Genomic DNA, 23,253 nt, shown 5'->3' on the forward strand with positions numbered 1-23,253 from the left:
CTGAACAGAGGGTGGCGTGGCCCCGCCTCAAATCGCGTTTTGATCCTGAAATTTGCATATAGGCTCCTCCTCCGGCCTATAAAGACGCGAGCACAAGGCGACTCATGCGGTTGCGGCTGGTCGGGACGAGTGAAGAGTTCAAGTTCGAGTCGAGTGAATACGGCGGTCGGCATCGAAGTTGCGGCTGGTCGGGACGAGTGAAGAGTTCAAGTTCGAGTCGAGTGAATACGGCGGTCGGCATCGAGGTTGCGGTGTGGGGGGGGGGGGTCGCTCGTCTTGTCGTTGGTGCCGTCTCGTCGCGGGGTCCAAGCCAGCCAGCCATTCCTCTCCCGACCCTGAGCATCAGCAATTCCCCCCCCCCCATCCGCGCTGAGATAGTGCCAGGGGGCCCCGTTCCTACCCCACCCTAAACGTGGTGCCAACCAAACTGCTTGTGCGGAGCACGCCAGGGGCACGGAATCGGGGCGCAGCGGCGCGGACATTGCGGCTTGCCCGCCACGCCATCGAGTCACGAGGACGCGGGTAAGACCTTCTCGGTATCGTGGACCTGGCCGCTCCTCCAGGTTCCACGCACATTTGGTCCACGGACCTGTCTGCCTCCTTGCCTGTGAGGGTGGCTTTCTTTCCTTTGCTTTTTGAATGAGTGATGTGGCGCCGAGTCCCAACAAGTAGAACTGTTTAAGTGTTGTAAATAATTGCCCTTTTATTCGGTCGTATTGCTTTTGCTTTTGTTGCATCTTGTCTTGACTGTGAATACGTGCTTGTCTGTGTATGTGTAAATAAAGTGCTTGCTTGTTGAACCGTTTCCCGCTTTGCTTCGTCTCCTTCCTTTTATTGAATCTCCATCTTGCATCACGTAAAGGATTGATAGTGGATTTAAAACGCCCGGTAAATAATCTGAACCGTCGAGGTCGACGATAACTCCACTCGGTTATCTCTGCAGCACGGAACGAGCCGCTTAAGCGGTTCATGTCCGGAGTCGACCTGTGGCGTGGTACAACTCCTCGGTACGCTACTCGCGCGAGTACTTAGGTAAATCGACCATTCGGCGATCGGACCCTATTTCGCGCAGGTATAATGCGGACTGAGTTGTGGTGAGGTTAAACCCCCACCCGTGACTGGCTCCGGGCGGTAGTTCCCAGAGGGTCACGACTGAATTGTCCGTTCCGGTGTGCGAGGCGGCCGCTTTTGGCTACACGCGATCGATCGCACGCCGGCGGGCACGAATTCGCAACAATATAAATATATATATATATATATATATATATATATATATATATATATATATATATATATATATATATATATATATATATATATATATATATATATATATACATATATACATATATACATATATATATATATATATACATATATACATATATACATATATATACATATATATACATATATACATATATATACATATATACATATATACATATATACATATATATACATATATATACATATATACACATATATACATATATACATATATATATACATATATACATATATATATATATATATATATATATATATATATATATATATACATATATATATATATATACATATACACACACACATATTGTTACGGTTGTGGAAATTCACAGAACACCATTCAGGTTTCCCAGAGATCAGTTATGTCGATAAGTGTGTGTTCAGATTAGATTTCCCCACCGATGTCTAAAGGGTATTATTCGTGAAACCGGGCTGTGCATCTTTGAGTTAGCCGTTATTCTTTTGCTATCTTTATTTTGGCAAAGAAACATCATCTCCTCCCCTTCATCTCCACAAACACTGTCATCTTGTTCCCAAAACAGCATCTCAACAACCACGCCACCAACACCACCACAACAGCATCTCAACAACTCCCGCCCGATATCCCTCAGAACAGGTAAACACGAATGATGGTTGGGCAACAACAACCAAAAGACGGTTACTAAACGTATGAAAATACGGACCAGAACTCTGCTGGAATTTTCCCCCACACACCGGGAAGGGAGGGGCGAGTCTCCGTGGCTATAAAAAGGAAGCGCGGGTTGACGCAGAGTTGAGTTGAGTTGGGGAGAGGTAACGCCGACCAGCAGTTTTGTCTGGAGTCTTGAGTCTGGAATCGGAGGAAGCAGTGACGAGTGAGAGGGTCTTTCTCCTTGCTCTCTCTCTCTCTCTCTCTCCTTGATCGACAGAGGCGCCGGTGGAGTCGAGAGTGGAGTCAGGAACTGGTGGAGTCCCGCAGAGTGCAGGCAGAGCCACCGAGGGTCGCCGAACCAGGGCCCAGCGAGTCACCACGAGGGTGGCAGGTAACCAGCACGGCCTCTCGGAGCTCTTGCAGTCTCCACAGCTCCGCGAACAATAAAGGCCTACGGGTCCAGTTCTGCCCTTTCCTGGGGTTTTCTTTGTATGAAAGTTGTAGCGCCTTGTTCTTAAGTAGAGAATTGTTATAAGTGTACGTAATAAATAGACAAATGGCTGTAGGGTCTTTTTGCTCGTGACCTGTCCCTTACCCCCATTGCATTCATTGCCTTGACTGCATACGTGTGTCAATAAATGTCCTTGTTTAAATGTTCACCTGTTCATTGCGTCCTTTCCTGTCTGACTGCCATTATTACGTACGGATTATTAGCTGGCTGTTAATACCCGATAAGATAATCGGGTCCAACGGAGCCTCGCGATAATACACTGCTCGGCAAATCGCAAACGGAGTGAGCTGCTAAAGCAGCTCGTTTCCAAGCAGGTCCCATTGAGGTGTAAATCCCCGGCATTTCTGTCAACGCGCATACTTAGGTAAATTGACAATTTGGTGATCGGACCCTGTCACACATGGACAGAATAGTTGGCTGATTTACGGTGTGATTAAGAACACACCCGTAGCTGGATTTTGGAATTCTGCTTCGTTTCAATTACCGTTTCAACAATCCAAGTCATGAATTCCACCAGAGAAAAAGTGAATAACATTAATGACACAATTTCCTATTTGGATAGAGAATTGCACAGAAGGGTAGGTGTGGGTGAATGGGGCATGGTCTTATAATTTAGCTCCTTTAAAGCTACTAGGGAGAGGAATAAATGGTTGAGATTTGGGTCTTGGAATATTAGGTTGACAGAAAAATGTGGGGAGATTGTAAATGATCTGATCAAAAGAATACCTCTTGGGGAGTGGGGAGGAAGGAGGGAAGTTTGATTACTTGCAAGAGAACAGATGGACAAGGAATAGTGGAAAGAGCTTTTTGAGAGATTTAAGGTTTTCTATTGTGGGGTGAGGCAGAAATAACAGTCGTAGTTTTGGATAGGGAGGTGGAAAAAGTGGGTAATTTGGGGGGGGGGAAGATTTGATGCAGAGAGAGTAAAGTTGTGGAAAATAAAACTGAGGACGTAGGAGTGACAAAAGTGTTCCATTTTACCTATGATTGCTGAATCTCAGACACCACCTGCACAAATAAAGCACCTTCAGACAAACAGCTATATAAAACCAACCCTTCGTGCAAAATTGAAGTCCTGTGGGCAGGAACAGATTCCAGACATGTTGAGGTTGAGTCCAGGAAGGAGACAGCACTCCATCTGGAGGAAATGCAAGAAACACAGAACATAAGGGAATTATAAAATGTGCTATTGTTGTTGTTTACAGATGCAGGTCTGTCCTTTCAAGTTCCAACTGGATTATAGAAATCCAAAAAAAGCAAAGGGACATGACAGGTATTGTTTCACACTTCCAAATTGCCAACCCAAAATCTATACCAATAAAAGTCAGTGCGTGTGCATCAGCGAGTGTGTCTCCATAACTCCAAAACCATAAATCCTCACAGCCTGAAACCTTGCATGCATGTCAAGAAAACTCAAAAGTGCATGACTGAAAATTGAGTGGTTGGGTTAATTAAAACACCCATTTTGAAGATAATTAATGGCCTTATTGAATTATATCCTTAATCAGGCGATCCTTGGACAGCTCACTATCTGCGTCTCAAGACGCTTCCTGGGTAACCTCGCTGGGGTCTGAATCTGCCACGTTTTTTTTTGCCTGCTCAACCATGCCTTGACTAGAAACAGGCCACAACGATTTCTCAATGACAAAGTTGTTGTTTTCATTTCCTCACTCATAATATCGAATGCCTGTTCATCATAGCTACGAATTGCTGGGTACATTGCAATGTATATAAACACCTGGAAACATCAGCGTTCGTGGCTTGACATTTCGAGCATCTCAGAGAGGTGTATGTTTAATGTGTTGCTAATTATGTGCTAAACGAACCGTTTCTTATCAACCGTTTCATTGGAGCGCTTGCTTGAGTGTTTAAGCTCCTTGGCGTGCGCACTCCAAGCTGCTTGGTTGATTGTTTCGGTAAAAGTACCCGTGCTCTCAATGGAACATCGATTAGACAGACGTACATTTCCGCCTGTGTTGGGTTATGCGGTGGATGCCTCGGGAGGTGTCTCATCCGCTGAAAATGTACAATTTTATTTTTACAGGACATCGTTTTGTTTTACCTTATTTGTGCGATCTCCTTTTAATAACCCACCACTCACTTCGACATCGATACATAAATAAAATCAACAAGGTCCATCAAACCAGGTGTTTGTCATGATCTCGCTGTGAAGGCATAGAGCAATCAACATTTTGTGTTCTGTGACTTGATATATTTTTCAATTGAATTTTGATAATTTCCCACTTGAATTCCTCTTTCAAAGAACTCTGTTTCAAGGTAAATCTTTGTGTTTGTCGTTCCTATGTATTTTGTGCATGTGTATGTATATAAACTGTATTACCATAATGGAACGTGTGTGTATGTGTATGTGTATGTGTATGTGTGTATGTGTATGTGTATGTGTATGTGTATGTGTATGTGTGTGTGTATGTGTATGTGTGTATGTGTATGTGTGTATGTGTATGTGTGTATGTGTATGTGTGTATGTGTATGTGTGTATGTGTATGTGTGTGTGTATGTGTGTGTGTATGTGTGTGTGTATGTGTGTGTGTATGTGTGTGTGTGTGTGTGTGTGTCGTTGATTGGTATCTACATATGTGGGTTTCAGAATGTGGAGTGGAGTCATCTGAGGGGGGCTCAAAGTATCCACCTGCATTTTAATGAGGTGTCACAATTCATGGACCAAGCTGTGAAGTTTTCTGTTCTCAAAGATTTGTGCGGAGGGCTCTATACAGGATCGTTACTGAGCCCAGGACGGCTTCCAACTGTAGTTGGCTTGTAATTTTCCCAGGAATGTTTTTCATATCCCTGAGGGTTCTTTGTCATCATTCGGTTGAGGTTCATAATCATCACTGGTACAACTTTGGCATTCTTCAGCTTCCAGGATCTTTTCACTTCATGCTTGAGGTCTTTATTTGGTCCTTTTCTTGATTTCTGCATTGTTAGTCCAAAATCACTGGTATTAACACCTCAATTAGCAATTCTCCTCCGCCTCAAAGGGCGTAGGAGCTCCTTATGAGCCAACGGCCATCCGTATCTAGTGCCAAACTGTGTCTGCGGACATCCTCCTGCAGTTGGGTTACTTTTTTATGAGGAGGTTGGTGGCAGGATTTGCAGTCCGGCCACCGTAAAACCCTTCATTCCGCAAAACACAAAAACGCAAAAAAATCTGAAAACCCACTCCGTGGGAGTACCTTCTGTGCAGCTTCCCTTCGCAGGGCAGCTCACCGGATGACAGGATTGGGGCAAAGCCTACAGGACCCCCAATCTTTGATGCTAGGAGGGAAACCACGGGGTAACATCCCTGGGTCAGATTGCGGGAGAGTGTTTCGGAGTGGTGCTGAGGTGTCGTCCACCAGACGGCGGTCTCCTTGGGTTAACCTGAGGCGGTCCCTTCGGGTGGGTGCCTGAAATGTCCCATCCCTAAGAGAGGATGATCACCTGTCTCTGTTATCATCTGAGCTCAAGCGTTTGGACATCGGGATTGCAGCTCTCTCTGAGGTTCGGAGACCGGATTGCGGCGAGATAATGGTGGGTGGTTACACCTACTATTGGTCTGGTCGCTCTGATGGTTACCATACCCAAGGAGTTGCTGTAGCTGTGTCCAATAAGCTGACCCCAATGATAATTGAGGTAACACCGGTCAACGAGCGTATTATGAGATTAAGGATTCGTCACTCCTTAGGTGTCATTTCCCTGATCTCTATTTATGCTCCGACTGAGGCGAGTGATCTTACCGTGAAGGATGCATTCTACGCCACACTCGAGTCTGTGGTTGATCAGTGCCCCAGACGAGATACACTTCTAGTCTTGGGGGATTTCAATGCATCGACTGGAACTGATAGGGATGGTTATGAGGTGTGTGTTGGTCCCCATGGGTCAGGAACTATGAACCAGAATAGCACTAAGTTCCTTGACTTTGCAAGAAGTCATGGACTTAGGGTGGCTGGTTCATGGTTTCAGCGCCCGCAAGCTCATCGCTGGACTTGGTATTCCAACGCTGGCGGTGTGGCAAAGGAGATTGACCATGTCCTCATTGACGGTCGTTGGAGGATGATCCAGAACTGCAGGGTCTACCGGAGTGCTCAGTTCCTCAATACTGACCACAGGCTTGTTGTAGCAACTCTAAAGCTGCACCTTAAATCCTGGAGAATGGTACCATCCCAGCCTAGGCTGGATGTTGCCAAGCTCAGGGATGAGAGAGTAGCTGAGGAGTTTGCGAACAGGCTGAGTGGACACTTGGGGGGTCTGGGTGCTTTGGGGGGTCCTGAAGAGTTGTGGAGCACCTTCAAGACCACCGTCCTTGATGTTGCCGGTGGATGCCTTGGAGTTCACCGCAGGGCAAAGAAGAATTTTGTCTCTCAAGGGACACTGGATACCATTGACCAGAGTCGCAGGGCCAGGCTGAATGGCAGAGCTGAGCTGTTCAGGGAGCTGAGGCGTAAAACTGTACGTGCACTGAGGGTGGACAAGGAGGCCTATGTGCGAGGAATCTGTGAGGGGTTGAGCATCACCTGTGGACAGGTGATTCTCATCCCGCTTACAGGGGAATTTGCGCATTGCGTTCATCCAAGCCCATCCCTCGGAGCACTGCAGTTAGAGCAGAGAGTGGTAGGCTCTTGACAGAGGAGTCTGAAGTGAATGCCCGCTGGGCCGGTTACTTTGAGCGGTTGTACCAGGCTGATCCCCCAGCTGTCAAGTTGGACATCAAGGGTGTTACAATCCCTGTTGCTGACCCTCGAATCAACTGTGGTCCACCTTCGCTTGTGGAAACACGGGCTGCGGTGAACCGGTTGAAATGGGGCAAAGCTCCAGGGATCTGTGGCATCCATGCTGAACTTCTCAAGGCTGGTGGAAATGCTGCACTCATGTCGTTGCATGCAGTTTTGTGCTCTGCCTGGAACACAGGCATCATCCCAACTGATTGGAAGAGGGGCCTTGTTGTTCCTCTCTGGAAAGGGAAGGGTGATCGCCAAGACTGCAACAACTACCGAGGGGTGATGCGGCTCTCAGTGCTGGGCAAGGTCTTTGATCGGATAATTCTTGATAGGGTTCGCCACCATCTGCTTGAGCACCAGCGTCCAGAGCAGTCAGGCTTTACACCAAAGAGGTCAACGATTGACCGTATCCTTGCTCTTCGTGTCCTCACCGAACACAGACGAGAGTTTCGGCAGGGGCTGCTTGCAGCCTATGTTGATCTCTGTAAAGCGTTCGATTCAGTGAATCGGGATGTCCTCTGGAGGATTCTTGGTCTTCGTGGGGTGCCACCAAAACTGATCGATCTGATGTCTGAACTCTACTCTGGTACTGAGAGTGCTGTGAAGTGTGGTGGTACCATCTCTGACTTATTTCCAGTTGTTACTGGAGTTTGTCAGGGGTGTGTACTTGCCCCCACACTTTTCAGCACTTGTATGGACTGGATTTTAGGGAGGATGTCGGAGAGATCAAGCTGCGGTACATCGTTTGGGAATGTCAAGATCTTGGACCTTGATTTTGCAGATGATGCAGTCATCTTTGCGGAGACTTTAGATATCCTTTTGGGGGCCCTCGAGGTGCTGAATGAGGAGTCGAAGCCGCTGGGATTATGGGTTTCTTGGGTCAAAACTAAGATCCAGGCTTTCGGTGACATCTTGGATGCTGCTGTCCTGTCTGTGTCTGTCTGTGGTGAGGATGTTGAGGTCATGGAGAGATTCACTTATCTTGGCAGTGATATTCATGTCTCTGCTGGCTGTGAGTCAGAGGTCAATAGACGTCTGGGTCGGGCCTGGGGAGTCATGGATTCACTGGATCATGGGGTGTGGCGCTGCCGGTACCTGTGCGGGAGGACGAAAGTCCGAGTCTTCAGGTCCTTGGAACTTCCAGTCTTGCTCTATGGATGCGAGACTTTGACTCTGACCAAGGATCTCAGACGGAGACTTAATTCCTTTGGTAACAGGTCTCTTCGGAGAATCCTTGGCTATCGCTGGTCGTATTTTGTGTCCAACGAGCGGTTGCTGAGAGAGACTCGGATGAGATTTGTTACCTGCATAGTCCGTGAGCGTCAGTTGTGGCTGTATGGACATGTGGCTCGTTTTCCTGACGCTGATCCTGCTCACCAGATTCTCTCAGCAAGGGAGTCTCATGAGTGGAGGAGGCCAGTGGGCCGACCACGTGCCTCGTGGTTGCAGCAGGTTGACCATCATCTCAAGGAGATGGGGATGGGCCTGGCATCTGCCTGGGGGATGGCCAGACGGAGGCCCCTGGAGTACCGGCAGAAAGTGGACACAGCGACGTGCTGTTCTGGCACATGCTCCCATACCTGACCTGACCTGAATTAGCAATGCCTTCCTCGTTTTTTTGTGCCCAAGTATGATATCTGGTCGCAATGCTTTGTTTTTGATGTTCACACTCGACAGGATCATGAGGTCGAACGTGAGCTCAGTATTCTCATTAATTGCTTCTGGTTAATTTGTCCACAAATTTTCTAGAACTTGAACATTAAAGTTTTTGCAGATGTGCTAGCAGATTACTTTACAAACTTTGTTGTGCCTTTGTGTGTACAGCTGTTCTGTTTTTCATTTTTTTGTGTTCGATCATTTCACATCACGTATCATTCTCTGTTAACTCCACCTCCACCCCTCACCTGTCTTATTTTTTTCCCCACCTCCCCCACCCCCCACCCCTCCCTTTCACTCTGTCCCCTCGTTATTCCCCCCTCCTAATAAATTGCAGCACTCTCCTCTCACACGTCTCTGTATCTGTCTATGTCTGTTTCACACACCCCTCCCTTCCGCAATGAATAACAATGTATGGTGAGGTGTCGCTCTCCCCACCTCCCCCACCTCCCCCCACCCAAGCTCCAAATTCTTCATCCTTTCTGACTCCCCTCCCCCCTCACCCTCCACCTGCCTCCTCTCTTTCTCCTCCCCCACCCCCACACCTCCCTTTATTGTCCCCTTCAGCGAAGAGGCAGGTTGTATTTGCTGGTTGAAGAATATACGAGACTTCTCACAAAAGCAGCAGGAGTGAAAAACAAACAAAGTGAACTATCAACGTTTGTTCCCAAACACACCCACAACACATCATCCCATCTCTAGATCCACATGAAACTAAATGATACTTTTCAAGATGAAACCAAGCAGAAATTTAGCAATTGAGGTGCATTTGCCAAGCCAAGTTAATCAATGCAAAATACCATACAAACCATTATGCAGATATTTCATGCACAATGACTGGACTATTCTATACTACACTACACTACAAGGTACTTACAGATGCAGCCTCTGCATTCTGCTCGGATATATCACGGATGTGTTTGTGAAGCAAAGACACTGCACAGCAGCTCTCATTTACATCACCTTCGACAATAAATGTTCTCTCAGGTAAATATAGAGAGACATCATGCCTGCTGAGAAGTGAAATCACATTGACCAATCGGTTTTAACATGAAAAAAGTTAGTCATCCTTTCAGTGCAAAATCAGTACATCTTCATTTCATGCAAACATATCTGCTCAAAAGGCATGTGCAAAATAAGCATAAGTTTGACTTTACAATAAGCACCATACTTAACATATGATAATGTCATTAATACAAGCAAATGTTTCCATTTTTCTTAAGACAGCAAAAAAGAACACACACACACACACACACACACACACACACACACACACACACACACACACACACACACACACACACACACACACACACACACACACACACACACACACACACACACACACACACACACACTGTGACGGATCTGGAAACCATTTCCATTCAACATACAGGTCACAAAAGTCAGTTATCCCATTTAGTACATGTGTAGTCAGATTCCTTTCCTTTTGTCTAGTGCTGTGGTTTTCAAACTTTTTTTAGTGGCGACCCAATTTCAAAACCTCTCCACATCGCGCGACCCAAAAGATTCAAAACCCAATTCATAATATATAAGATAAGATTTCATATGACACAAGAACATTTACCGTTTACTTTATTCACCATCGTCATGTTTTCATCGACGAGTAAACGGAAAATAGCCGACAGTATCCAAATAGTACAGTTGAATGTTTCAGAAGTTTAGTCCGAATGACATTTAGATATATCAGTGAGAAGGATGAGCCTGTTTTTCAGAAACCAACTTCTCTATTCGTGGAGAAGTCGACGACAATGCCAGGATCATATCATGCTCCATTTCTAGGCGATTTCTGTACTTTGTTTTAATCACCACCATGGTGGAGAACGAATGCTCACAAAAGTATGATGAAGGATATGGCATGAGAACCTGAATGACGCGCCGTGACAGGGTCGGGTACGACGGCAGCATTTTGCACCAGAAGGTCGACAACAAATTCGTCCGCGCAAGAGCTTGCGCTCCTGAATCCTGCTGGAGCTGTACAAGCTCTTCCTGTGCTGTATCATCTTCATCAGCAATCGAGTCCAGTGGAGCTGTGAAAGGGTCCCGAACCACAGAAAAGGACTGCACATCCAGCTCAGGGAAATCGTGCTCGAACTGTTCAATGAGCGACCGAAGGTGACGTGCTATCTCCCCAGAAAGACTGTCGAGCTCAGTATCATCGTACTGGCAGGTCGTTAGATGCTCCACCAGACGGGGGAAAAGGCTGAAGCACTTAACAGCTGCTTTGTCTGCCAGTAATTTTAGTCGCCAGAAATCCCCTCATTTTGTTGTGAAAAATGAGGTTGGCATCTTTGCCTTGCAGGGAGTGGTTGAGGACATTGAGACGTTCAAAGATGTCAACGAGACAGCACAGTTCTGACAGCCAAGAGTCCGACTCAAGCAACGCTACCCATGCCGTTTTCTCTTGTGTGTGAAGGAACTCCTTCAGTTCATCTTTGAGCTCGTAAATGCGCAGAAGAAGGTTTCCTCTAGATAACCATCCGACTTGAGTGTAGAATATTAAATTCTTATGGTCGGCGTCCATCTCCTGGCAGAACAGACTGAATAACCTAGTGTTGAGGGTGCTCGATTTGATGAGATTCACCATTTTTACGACTTCTGAGAGCACGCTCTGCAAGGTTTCTGGCAAAGTACGAGAGGTGAGCGCTTCTCGGTGAATCATGCAGTGTACTATGGAGGTCTGAGGAGCCACCTCAAGCAATTTAGCCTTGAATCCAGAACGCACTCCTAACATTGTTGGCACGCCGTCTGTTGTAGAACTGAGCAACTTTCCGAAGTCCAGATCATGGTCACGATAAAACTGCTCTAATTTCCCAAAAATGTCCTCGCCTTTGGTGGTGGCCTCCAATGGTTTGATAAGCAGAGGCTCATCGACAAAGTTATCAGCCTTGATGAAGCGGCCCCAAACGATGAGTTGCACGTACAATGCGATATCAGTGGACTCGTCCAACTGTATGGCGTGCCACGGCGATTCCTTGATCTTCTGTACGACCTGAGCCGTTAAGTCCAGACTCATATCTTCAAATCTGCGTTGGATGGTGTTGTCAGAAAGGGGTATAACTGCCAGTTTCTTCGCCGCTTCCTCCCCAACCATCAGATATACCATGTCCTTTGCACATGGCAGCACGAGTTCTTCCGCAATGGAGTGAGGCTTTTTAGTCTTTGCAACATGGAGCGACACTCGATAGGAGGCCTCTTATGCCCGAGAATTGGTCTGATGGCATGTACCCTCTCTGTCAAGACACGTATTCTTGAGTGCAAGAAGTTTCCTCTCAAAGAACGCTCTCTCCTTATCCTGATCAGGCACATGTTTTGTAGTCAAATGCCTCTGCAACTTATTTTGTTTCATAGACTCCGTAGAGAGCACTTTGAAACAAATCACACACTGAGGCCTCTGTGCCCCACTGTTATCCACCACGCAGTAAAATCCAAGGTCCAGAAATTTATCCTGGAACGTTCTCGAGATTTGCTGGTGGCCGGTGCTGCCATCACAAATAAGGTCTCGAGTCGTACGTGGAGACGTGAATAGACGTTAATGATAGAGTCTGAGTCTGAGAGGCTGTGGATCAAACCACGAATTTCCTGCCAAAATGAACTGCCCTTCAGCGAGCCCATGCATCGGCTGGATCCCATTCCAAGCGTCATGTTGCGCCGGTTCCCATACTTTGAGCAAACCGTTTATATTACATCCCGTAAAAGCGAACACCGATCGAAACTAGACAATTTTTTTCGCTGCGAGCGGATGCCCGCGACCAGTGCTGGATTAACCATTAGGCAGACAAGGCATGTGCCTTCGGGCCAGCGAAAATTCTTTTCACATTAAATATTTGTCTTTTTTGTATTAAATATTTTGTTCTTGAATCAGTTCATCTTTTGTCTGGGGTCCATTTCCATGAGCCCGAGATCTAATTTAAAATTTTCAGGCCATTCTCTAAAATTTCAAAATGTGCCTTAGGGCCAGCCGAGGCTTAATCTGGCACTGCCCGCGACCCCATGAAATTTGCTCGGCGAACCCACATGGGGTCGCGCCCCCAGGTTCGAAAAACCAAGGTCGAGTGGGAGAATCAAAAACGTGCATTGCGACTTCTTTCAGTTAGGTTATTAAATCTTTACCATCTAAGACCATCCAACAAACAAACCGAAAACACCACTGAACAAGCGCTTCACCCACTCAACCGGCGACTCGCTGTTTCGAGGCAAAATCTTGGTGAAGTACCTTTTTGGGCGAATCCGCACGTGTGGAGTGGGCGGGCTTCCCCTATGGCCGAAACCCCGCCAAGAAAGGGCCGACCCATTGAAGCCCCATCCAATCGGGACGAAAAGTGACGTCAGTTTCACCAATGCCCCTCCCCGCTGAGGGAGGTCCATAAAAGTTACGACGCGATCCTCAGCGGGGAGTTCGGTGGAGAGGAGTTTTCGTTCTTCACAGTGGCTGTTACGGGGAGACGAGTTCTGTGGACCCCAACTATTCGCCATGCGAGCTCTGCCACGAGCCACGAGTCCCACACGTGCAACTGGGACCAAACCGACGACCTTTGGCAGGTGCCGCACTGAAGAGCACGCTTTCCCTCCAACGACAAGGTACCCACCGAACTCTGACCCCCAGCTTGTCTCTCTTCACGGCTGCAAGGGTCAAATAAAGACTCTGGGGTTTCTTTTCTTTTTGTGTGTGTGTGTCTGCATGTGGGTCCATCTTTAAGTAGAACTGAGTAAGTGATTTTGCTTCTTGTAAATATTTCCCTGCTTGCATATTCGCGTCAAGTCTTGCCTTTGTCTTTATTTTACTGTCAATAAACTTATTAGAAATGTTCCCAGTCCGTTTCTGTCCCTTCTTACATTGGTCCAGCATGGTCCGGGTCTGAGTATAAGCGGGGTTTCATCCCCGGTAATCGGTCTATCATAGCCGGCACGGCTTTGGCAGTTTCCGCTCGGCTGCACCCGAACCGGAGTTGGCGGTTGGAACTCTACCGCAGTCGGTAGAGTGACCCAGTTCGAGCAAGACGTGCCGAGGGCGTGGTTTCCCCGGTAGTCGAAATCACATAGTTAATTAGGTAAATTGGTTCGAGACAAATAGACCCTATGCTACGCGGTTGATGTATTGACGTCCACGGTCGGTGAGACGACCCGCCGGCTCGCGGAGTTATCCGAGCGACGGCCTACAATTCCAGGGAGTTTAGTGGGAGATGGCTAACCTGCCAGACCTGGCAGTCGTTCTCGCCACCGACCCCTGGCCCGCAACAATATATACATATACATCCACACATCACACCACATCACACACACACTCCCATGCTCTTCTCACTGAAGAAAGAAGCTTCAGAAAGCACCATGACAGGCTACCCAAGGTAAACCCTTTGCAGTTTCAAACCCTTCCCATAGTTCCTCCACAGATGTAAAGACATTCACAAATAGTACGTATATGAGAATCCCAATGTTACACACCTCCTCAGTGGCCAGAGTGGTTTCATCACTTGTTGGCGAAGCATCAGCGATAGTGCAGACAGAAATGCTTACCAACGAGGCTCCCAAGAATGTACCATGTGTAAACGTCAAAAGCAGTCAACATATCAATGAAAAACGAAGACACAACATCTTACCTGTGAATTGAGGAAATAACCAATTAGCTCTCACCTAAATCAATTAACCAAAGTGGCTAGGATTTTGACGTTTACACATCTGGAAAGGGTTTTAACCACTCTGGGAAGAGTTTGAAACAGCAAAGCATTTACCTTGTGGTAGCCCTTCTTGATTTCGTTACACAGCTTCTTCAGCTCAAAGAGCATGGGAGGTGTCAATTTAATAGTATATGTATGTGTATATGTGAATGTATGAAAATACATATACATATATATATATATATATATATATATATATATACATATATACATACATACATATTATATACATAAACATACACAAACACATACACAGTGCCGATAGAAAGTCCACACCCCTTTCAAAATTTTGACCTTTTGTTGACTTCTCACCTAAAATTAAATTGCATTAAATCAGACGTTTTCCACCTTTATTTATACATCCTAACCTCCAACCTCCAAGTTAAAAAAACAAATTCTACAAATTTCAGAAAAATTGAATAAAAATACAAAACTAAAATATTATGGTTGGACAAGTGGATAAAGGATAAAGGATATCCTCCAGGATACCCCCTTATAATAGCAATTGTAAGTTAGCTCAGGTGCAACCAATCACCTTCAAAATCACACATCAAGTTAATTGGCCTCCACCAGTCTTAAATTGTAGCGATTCAGATTATTTCAGAATAAATCAGCTGTTCTTGTCAGTTTCATTTGCTGGGTAGTGCATTTTATAGCAAAGATTCAACCATGAGCACCAAGGAGCTTTCAAAAGACCTCCAGGATAAAAGTTGTGGAAAGGCACAGATCAAGAGATGGGTATAAAAATATTTCAAATGCCTTGAATATTCATTGGACCACAGTCAAGACAATCATTAAAAAGTAGTAGGCATATGGTACCACCAAGACCCTGCCGAGATCACGCTGTCCCTCCAAACTGGATGAACAAGCAAGGAGGGGACTGATCAGAGAGGCCACCAAGAGGCCAAAGGCAACTTTGAAAGAGTGACATGCCTTTATGGCAAAGACTGGTCACTATGTGCATTTGACAACAATATCCCAAGCACTTCACAAGTCTGGCATGCATGGTAGGGTGGCAAGAAGGAAGCCATTCCTCAAAAAAGCCCACCTTGAGTCCCGTTTGAGGGATGCAAAAAAAAACACTGCAGAGATTCTGAAGCCATGTGGCAAAAAGTTTTGTGGTCCGCCAAAACCAAGATGGAACTTTTTGGTCGAAATGCAAAACGTTAAGTTTAGTGCAAACCGAACACAGCATGCCACCCAAAGAACACCATCCATACTGTGAAGCATGGTGGTGGCAGCATCATGTTATGGGAATGTTTCTTATCAGCAGGGACTGGGCACTTGTCAGGAGAGAAGGGAAAATGGATGGAGCAAAACACAGAAAAATCCTCGAGGAAAACCTGCTGCCCTCTGCAAGAAAGCTGAAATTGGGACAGGAGTTCACCTTTCAGCATGACAACGACCTGAAGCACACAGCCAAAGCCACACTGGAGTGGATGAACAAGAAGAAATAAATGTTCTTGAGTGGCCCAGTAAAAGTCCTGACTTGAACCCAATTGAACATTTATGGCGACTTGAAGATTGCAGTCCATCGATGATCGCAATCAAACTTGGCAGAACTAGAGCAATTTTCACATGAAGAATGGGCAAAGATTTCACCACTTCACTATGCAAAGCTGGTACAGCTGCCAAAAAAGGCTAATAGCAGTCATTGCTGCAAAAGGTGCTTACACCAAGCACTGACCGAAGGAGCTGAATACTTCTGTAGCCAGTGAATTTTGATTTGTGCATGTTTTTGCAGGTATTCCTGACATGCAACCTTCAACTATAACAGTGCTTCATTTGATCGCTACAGTTATGAATTTTAAAAAAAAAGTTCATTTGGAAAAATTGTTTCCACATAATTCATCAAAATGTGGCATTATTGGTAGGGTTTGAATACTTTTGCAGGCCACTGTACATACCAAGACAAAAAAAAAACCCCAGTGTAGTTACCTCCATAGTATAATTTGTTGCTAAATTGTCCCCACCTTACAACACAGGCAAGAGTTTCAACAGGGGCTGCTGCAGCATACAGTGCCTTCAGAAAGTATTCACTCCCCTCGACTTCTGTCACATTTTGTGTTCCAGCTTGAAGTTAAAATTATCTAAAATAAAAAAAATTGTCACCGATCTACACAAAATACCCTGTAATGACAAAGTGAAAACATGTTTTTCGAAAGTTTTACAAATTAATCAAAAGGAAATATGCTTTTTGGTCGACTTGCATCTATAAGTATTCAAACAAAAATACTTGACGCAAGACAAAAAAGCTGAAAGCTCCAACACAGACAGGAGTAGCTAGTTGGATAGTTGGGAGGAATGTGTTCCCCATGTATGGATCACAGAGGGGACCCAGAGGGTTTGTCCACGCATCGACCACACAAGGACTGGCATGCAAGATTCAAACCATGGGAAACCGAGCAGTGCCATGAGCACTGTATGACGGGAAGAGGGATCTGAAGGCGTTTTGGTGCAATTTGAGTGCATGGCTCGTGGTAATGGCTGGAGTTTGGACAAAGGTGAGGTCGATCTCATCGTAACATTGCATGGTGCGGCGACCGAGGCTTTCACACCCATGCCCGATGGCGCTACATCGGTACCAGAACTCATTTCAGCTCCAAAAAATAAAAAAAAAAGATTTGGTGTCAAACTGCAAAAAGTTTGTTAAAGCTCAGCTTGCAGTATGAAAATAAAAGCCCCATTAATTCAATGGGAGAATTGGCACTCAATATTTGCCAAGTAGAAGGGATTGCGCATGCAGGCATGGGAGCATCTGCTCAAGAAAGACTGGCTGTGGATCATTTTATCAAAGGCCCTCCTGGACCTAAACATCAGGGCTTAGCATCTGTTTGGCACCCACCTACCAAGACTCAGGTGGCTATCAGCAGCCGGGTGGGAAGTGGTGAGGCCTTTGACACGTTGGCGGGGGAGGGGGAGGAGAACACCATTCAGTAATGGTGAGGCATGTGAGCCCTGGGAATACCAGTGAGTCGAGGGAGAGTGGCTCCTGGCAAGATCAGAGCCATGGCAAGTGGCTCCAGTGATGGCTCCACCTCAGAATTATAGGGGGGGGGGGGTTGGATTAGGAAATTCAGAGATATACACCTTACCCAATGAGGTGTTTACAATTGTGACCAAACGGGTCACCTGTCGTGGGACTGTCGGTCCACACGGAGGGATAGACTCCGGCACCTTGGGCTACGAACTCAGTCCAGTGCACCCGAACTCGCCGGGCACTGACTCCGCCCCCTGCTAGGCTCTGGGAAACTGGGTAGTGCCAAGGTCATGGTTGGCAATGGTAGATGGGAAAGAGCTCTCATCTTCGCAGCATGCCGTTTATTGGGGACAGATTGGCACAAATAGTTTGATGATCTGGAACTCCATACGACTTGGTTGCTTTGCCAGGAAAAAATGAAAGCATGATGGTAGATGCCATGGTGGACACAGAAGCAAGTGCCAACATCATCAACCCTGTGGTCCTAAATTAGGTTGCAAATAGTTGGGATCAGACGCACCATTTCAAAAATCATAGCTTTGCAGCTGGCTACCGAGGCGACGTCTCCTCCCCCACCCATCATTGGACGTGGTTTTGCAACCCTTAAATCAAGCAAGTTTAAACGTAGAGCAGAAGCATGGGTGGCAAAGGTGTGCAACCCATCTAATGGGATTGGACTTGAGCGCTGATGAGTACACGATTGCTTTGGGCTGAGGTTAGAAGAGCTGCCATTAGGGGGTATGAGCACCGTGGACGAAAGGATGGAGCTCGAGGCTGTTGATCTCGGGGCATTCCCCCAGGTGCAGAAGATAGGCCCGGTGCAATGGCAGGCTCATGAGATCAAATTGGAGCTCTGTGGCCTGGTGGAACTACTAGCAGAACAACCAATCCAGAACTTAGCCATGGGCTGCACTCTTGTGAACACATGCCCCATTGATCATCCCCAACACTCGACTCAGATTCTGCAACCGGTCCAGACGGCATCAGCCCATGTGTCCTAAAAACCTGTTCCTTTGCACTTGCTCACCCTCTCTCTGTTCTATTCACCCTCTCATTTGCTCACGGTCATCTGCCATCTGCTTGGAAATCAGAAAACATCACTGCCCTGCATAAAAGGTGCAAAAGAGATCCCTGCAACTACAGACCAATCAGCCTTCTCCCAATCATCAGCAAGGTTATGGAATCCATCAGCGCTTCAGATTTAAATCCATCCTCTTCTCCAATGGCTTGATTTCCGATCATCAATTTGGTTTCAGACCAGGTCACTCTGACCTGGATATGCTGCTTCTGCTCTCTCAACAATGGATGGAGGTACTCAATGCCAGACATGAAATCAGTCATATCGCATGCTTTTGACATGGTCTGGCACCCTGCCCTGCTCACCAAACTCTCTTCCGATAGAATCCAAGGCCATCTCCACTCATGGCTCGCAGACTTCCTCTCCTGTTGCAGCCAACGTGTGGCCCGAAATGGAATTCTCTCATCCCCTCTTCCTGTCCAGGCTGCAGTTCTTCAAGGCAGCGTTCTGGGCCCTGTTCTTTTTCTGGTTTTCATCAATGATCTCTCTTGCTCTCTGGAAAATCCTTTATCTCGTTTCTGATGACTTCACCCTCTGTCAAACCATCTGTCATCCCTCAAACCGGGAAGCCGCAGCTTCTTCGCTCTCTGCAGATCTGGACAATATCCACAAACTGGTCCAACACGTGGAAATTGTCTTTCAATCCTAACAAATCTCACTCTCACTATGTCTCTCCAAAAGGACTGTTTCGAGAACCCCCCCCCCATCCGCCACCCATCTACTTTCTCAACAATCCTCTGGAAGAAGTCCTTTCATTCAAGCATCTTCGTCTCATGATCTTTCCTGGGACAGCCAGTCGCCGACTCCAAAGCCAGTCGCCGACTGGTAATCCTGTGTCATGCAAAGTCCTTCCTCGGCCCACATTAGCTCCTGACCATATACAAAGCTTTCATCTGCAACCTGATGGAGTACTGCTCTCCCCTCTAGGCTGATGATGCTGCCTCTCACCTTTCTCAGCTTCACGCTATGGAAACCAAGGCATTTCGGATCATTGGTATCTCCCGTGATTAGGCTGAATCTTTGAGCCTCTCATTGTCACCGCAGGCAGGTCGGTGGTCTTTCTGTCTTCTACCATCTCCTCTCCGGTCTCGCCCTCAGATAGGCGGGTTTGAAATAGTCCAAGAAAGTGTGCTTTGTTTTCAAAAGAGATGCCCCATCTCAGTCAATTGTTAGGTCAAGAGGGGGTGAAAACTGACCCAGGTAAAATTACGGTGGTAGCAAGGTGGCCCGTGCCTCATAGTTCAAAGAGGTACGTGGGTTTTGGGGACTCTACTCCTATTACCAGCACTTTAAGCAGCCGCAGGCTGCACTCTATAGAGAGAGACCAGCACTTTGTGGTGAAATTTGCATCGATGGCCAGGCTCCTTCACAGGCTTATGGAGAAGGGGACAAGGTTTAATTGGACATGGGAGTGCAACAATGCCTTCCTCAAATTAAAGGGGTGTTTGGTTTGACATCCGCACCCGTTTTAGCTTACCCTACCGATGTCGGGACCTTAACCCTGAACACAGATGCAAGCCAGGTGGGATTAGGTGCAGTTTTTGGCTCAGGCAGAGGTGATTGGGGGGGGGGGATGGTGGGCATGGAAATTTTGATTATGTATTACAGTCAGGCAATGATTAGGCCCCAGTGAAATTATTGCATCAGTCACAAAGAAGAATTGGCCAAGGTGTTTACCATTGAACCATTTCCACCCATACTTGTACGGTTGGAAATTTTCGGTTAGAATAGATCATTCCCCCTGTAATGGCTCTTACAATTCAAGGAAGTAGCTTTCTTCATTCAAGAGCTTTTCAAGGTAATCTTTCCATTCCTCATCAATATATTTTTCATCAGATGTCTGTTTTTGTTTTTGAAGCAATCAACTTCCATCCACCAACATCTCATCTATCTTTTACCATCACCCTGGCTATTTTGAAAATTTTATTACTGACTTATGTTGTTTAGCCTTTACCCCATTCTTCATAAACCTTTTTTACTATCTCTATTCCCTTCTTCAAACATTTATAATCTTCTTTATCTTGAGGATTATACTTTTCTGCCACTTTTTCAAAGCTTTTCTTGTTTTGAGCAGTTCTTGGACTCAACTATTTCACCAACCAAACTTGGTGCCGTAATGGTTAGAATGTCTACTCCGAGGTCGGTGGTTCAAACCCTGGCCGAATCAAACAAAAGACCGTTTTTTTTTTTTAATGAGTGCTGCTTCCTTGCTTGACGCTCAGCATTTAAAGGGATAAAGCACAGACAATACGTTGGGAAAGCTATGGCAAACCACCCAGAATAACAATTGCCACTAAACTGCTCTGGACGGGAGAGCACCAATACTCTGTACAGAGTACGATACAGTCCATCAAATCAAATATTTCACCACCATGTTTTTGTTCCTTTTGAAACTTGCCAGTGGATATTCTTCAAATACTGCTGGCTGTCCTTATCCAATGATTTTTCAATTTAGTCCACATCCCATCTTCATCTTCAGAAGTTACAAACTTAATTTCATTTTTCAGATCCTCTTGAAATTGTTCTTCTGCTTTGACATCTTTAAGCTTCCACACTTTTACATGCATATTTCACTCGAGGCCCTTCCTTTTCTTCTTATTTACAATTAAAAACCAATAACTGTTTATCGATGCAGAGTCAACAATTCTGCACTGGATATTACTTTCACATTGCTTACCCTTCTTTTAAAATTCCCTTGCACTAATAGATTTTATCAATCTGGCTCTTTGCAACTAAACTTATGTCACAAGTTTTTATTTTGTTGAAGTAGGTATTGAGGACCTATCCATCCCTTCTACCATTTCTAATATCACCACTCTTGCCTCATTCCTTTTACCAGATCTGAAACCACCATGGAAACCATTACTTCAATTTGGTTTCTCAACAGGTCAATTCAATTCTCCACCAATAACCACTTCTTTGCAACTTCGTACTTCAACCAAATCTTATCGTAAATCCAAAAAAATGATCTTTGTTCTTTGCCTAGACTTGGATGCATACATTGATTGCCAATAATTTTCCCATAATAATTTTCAACATTATTACCTCCGCCACTGAAAGTGAACGAAAGTTACGTCTTCAACCATCTGCCTGTTACTTGGCGAATTTTTTTTTCTTTTCGCCAAGTATGTTGGTCTGTAGCATTTGTGCTTGTCACATGATTTTTGGCCACAGTTTTCAAGCAGTCTTTCTGAAATTTTTTTTGCATATGTAGGTGACTGGCCAAGGACGGCAATGCATAATTTTGGTGAAGATCCGAATCCGGATTGGAGAATCATTTAATTTTTAAGTCATTCTTCACCATCGAGAGATGGGGACTAAAATCGATATTGCGTGATATCTCAAAATGTTTTGGACGACTTATGGCAAAAACCAGGTAGATAAGTTGGTCATGTGATGAGAACAAGCAGATTCGATTTTGTTAAGGCCAGAATTCAGATCCGACCTATCAGTGGGATACAAAATGTAAACTGTTCAACCTGGCATTGGTATCCACTCTCCCGAGTGCCGTTCCGTTTCATTTCGCCAAGTGTCACTCCATGAGTGATTTTTCATTTGTTTGTAAGCTGAATATCTCAAAAAGTTATGAATGGATTCAAACAAACCATGGTGGACAGGTTGGATGGGTGACACAGGGACTAATTTATTTGATTTGGGTGACAATCCGATCTGGATAACATTTTTATTTCTATTTTTTATTTTTTAATCAAGCCACCTCCAATAGCATAGGGGAAGGTTAATTGCTGTTGTATGGTTTGTTTCTACAATTGACAGCCCCAATTTTTAGCTCACCTGGAACGTAGTTACGGGGAGCAAATGGGATGGTGCTTTGTCCGTTCGTCCACAAATACTTGCAACTTATTCTCTGAAACTAGACATACGATTTCAATGAAACTTCACCACAACGTTCATCAATCAGTATGTACCAAAGTTCGTTCATGGCATTAAAAATATACATATATCTGTCCCAAAAGGGGTCTATGGGGGTTGCCCCCCAAAATAGGTATTTGCTTTCTTCTCAGAAACTACACATGCAATTCTGATGAAACTTGACCACAACCTTCATCAACAAGTATGTAGCAAAGTTCGTTCATGGCATAAAAATATACATATATCTGTCCCAAAAGGGGTCTATGGGGGTTGCCCCCCAAAATAGGTATTTGCTTTCTTCTCAGAAACTACACATGCAATTCTGATGAAACTTGACCACAATCTTCATCACCCGTGATGTACCAAAGTTTGTTCACAGTGTTAAAAAAAGTAAGTAAGTAAATAAATCGGGATCTGAGGGGGTCGATGGAGGGAGTTTACAGGGTGGTTGCTCCCAATAGTGGTATTTATTTACTTACTTCTCAGAAATGACACAGAATTTCGATGAAACTTGACTACAACCTTCATCACCCATGATGTACCAAAGCTTGTTCAGAGCATTAAAAAAAAATACATATACATTTGTTTTTTTTTGAGAAAAAACAGGGTATCAGGGGTCTACAGAGGGAGTTTATGGGGGTGTTGCCCCCGCAAAAGAGGTATTTGCTTTCTTCTCAAAAACTACACACACAATTAGTACACGGGGTTGACAAATTTTTATTGAGCTTGACCTAATTTTAAGGTCATGACCTAATTGTCGACATTTAAACATTTTTCACCACAACGCGAAAGTTTGTCTGATTGTAACTAAATTGTCCTCACT

The 23,253-nt window shown here is 45.4% G+C and overlaps 1 protein-coding gene across 4 annotated transcripts in view; it reads right to left on the reverse strand.

The window, feature by feature from the left end:
• The window catches only part of LOC147021309 (insulin-like growth factor 2 mRNA-binding protein 1), an 88,100-nt gene that overhangs the window by 19,052 nt on the left and 45,795 nt on the right, over positions 1–23,253 (reverse strand). For all 4 annotated transcript variants that reach the window (XM_085891143.1, XM_085891142.1, XM_085891139.1 and 1 more), the window contains 2 exons: positions 9,684–9,819; positions 3,487–3,570 (listed from right to left, as the gene is read on the reverse strand). In XM_085891143.1, coding sequence (XP_085747269.1) covers positions 3,487–3,570; positions 9,684–9,819 — 220 coding nt within the window. The remainder of the gene's footprint in view (positions 1–3,486; positions 3,571–9,683; positions 9,820–23,253) is intronic.

The sequence above is a fragment of the Eptatretus burgeri genome, chromosome 8 (assembly GCF_056783735.1).
Source record: "Eptatretus burgeri isolate ZD-2024b chromosome 8, Ebu_testis_v1, whole genome shotgun sequence".
NCBI lineage: Eukaryota > Metazoa > Chordata > Myxini > Myxiniformes > Myxinidae > Eptatretus > Eptatretus burgeri.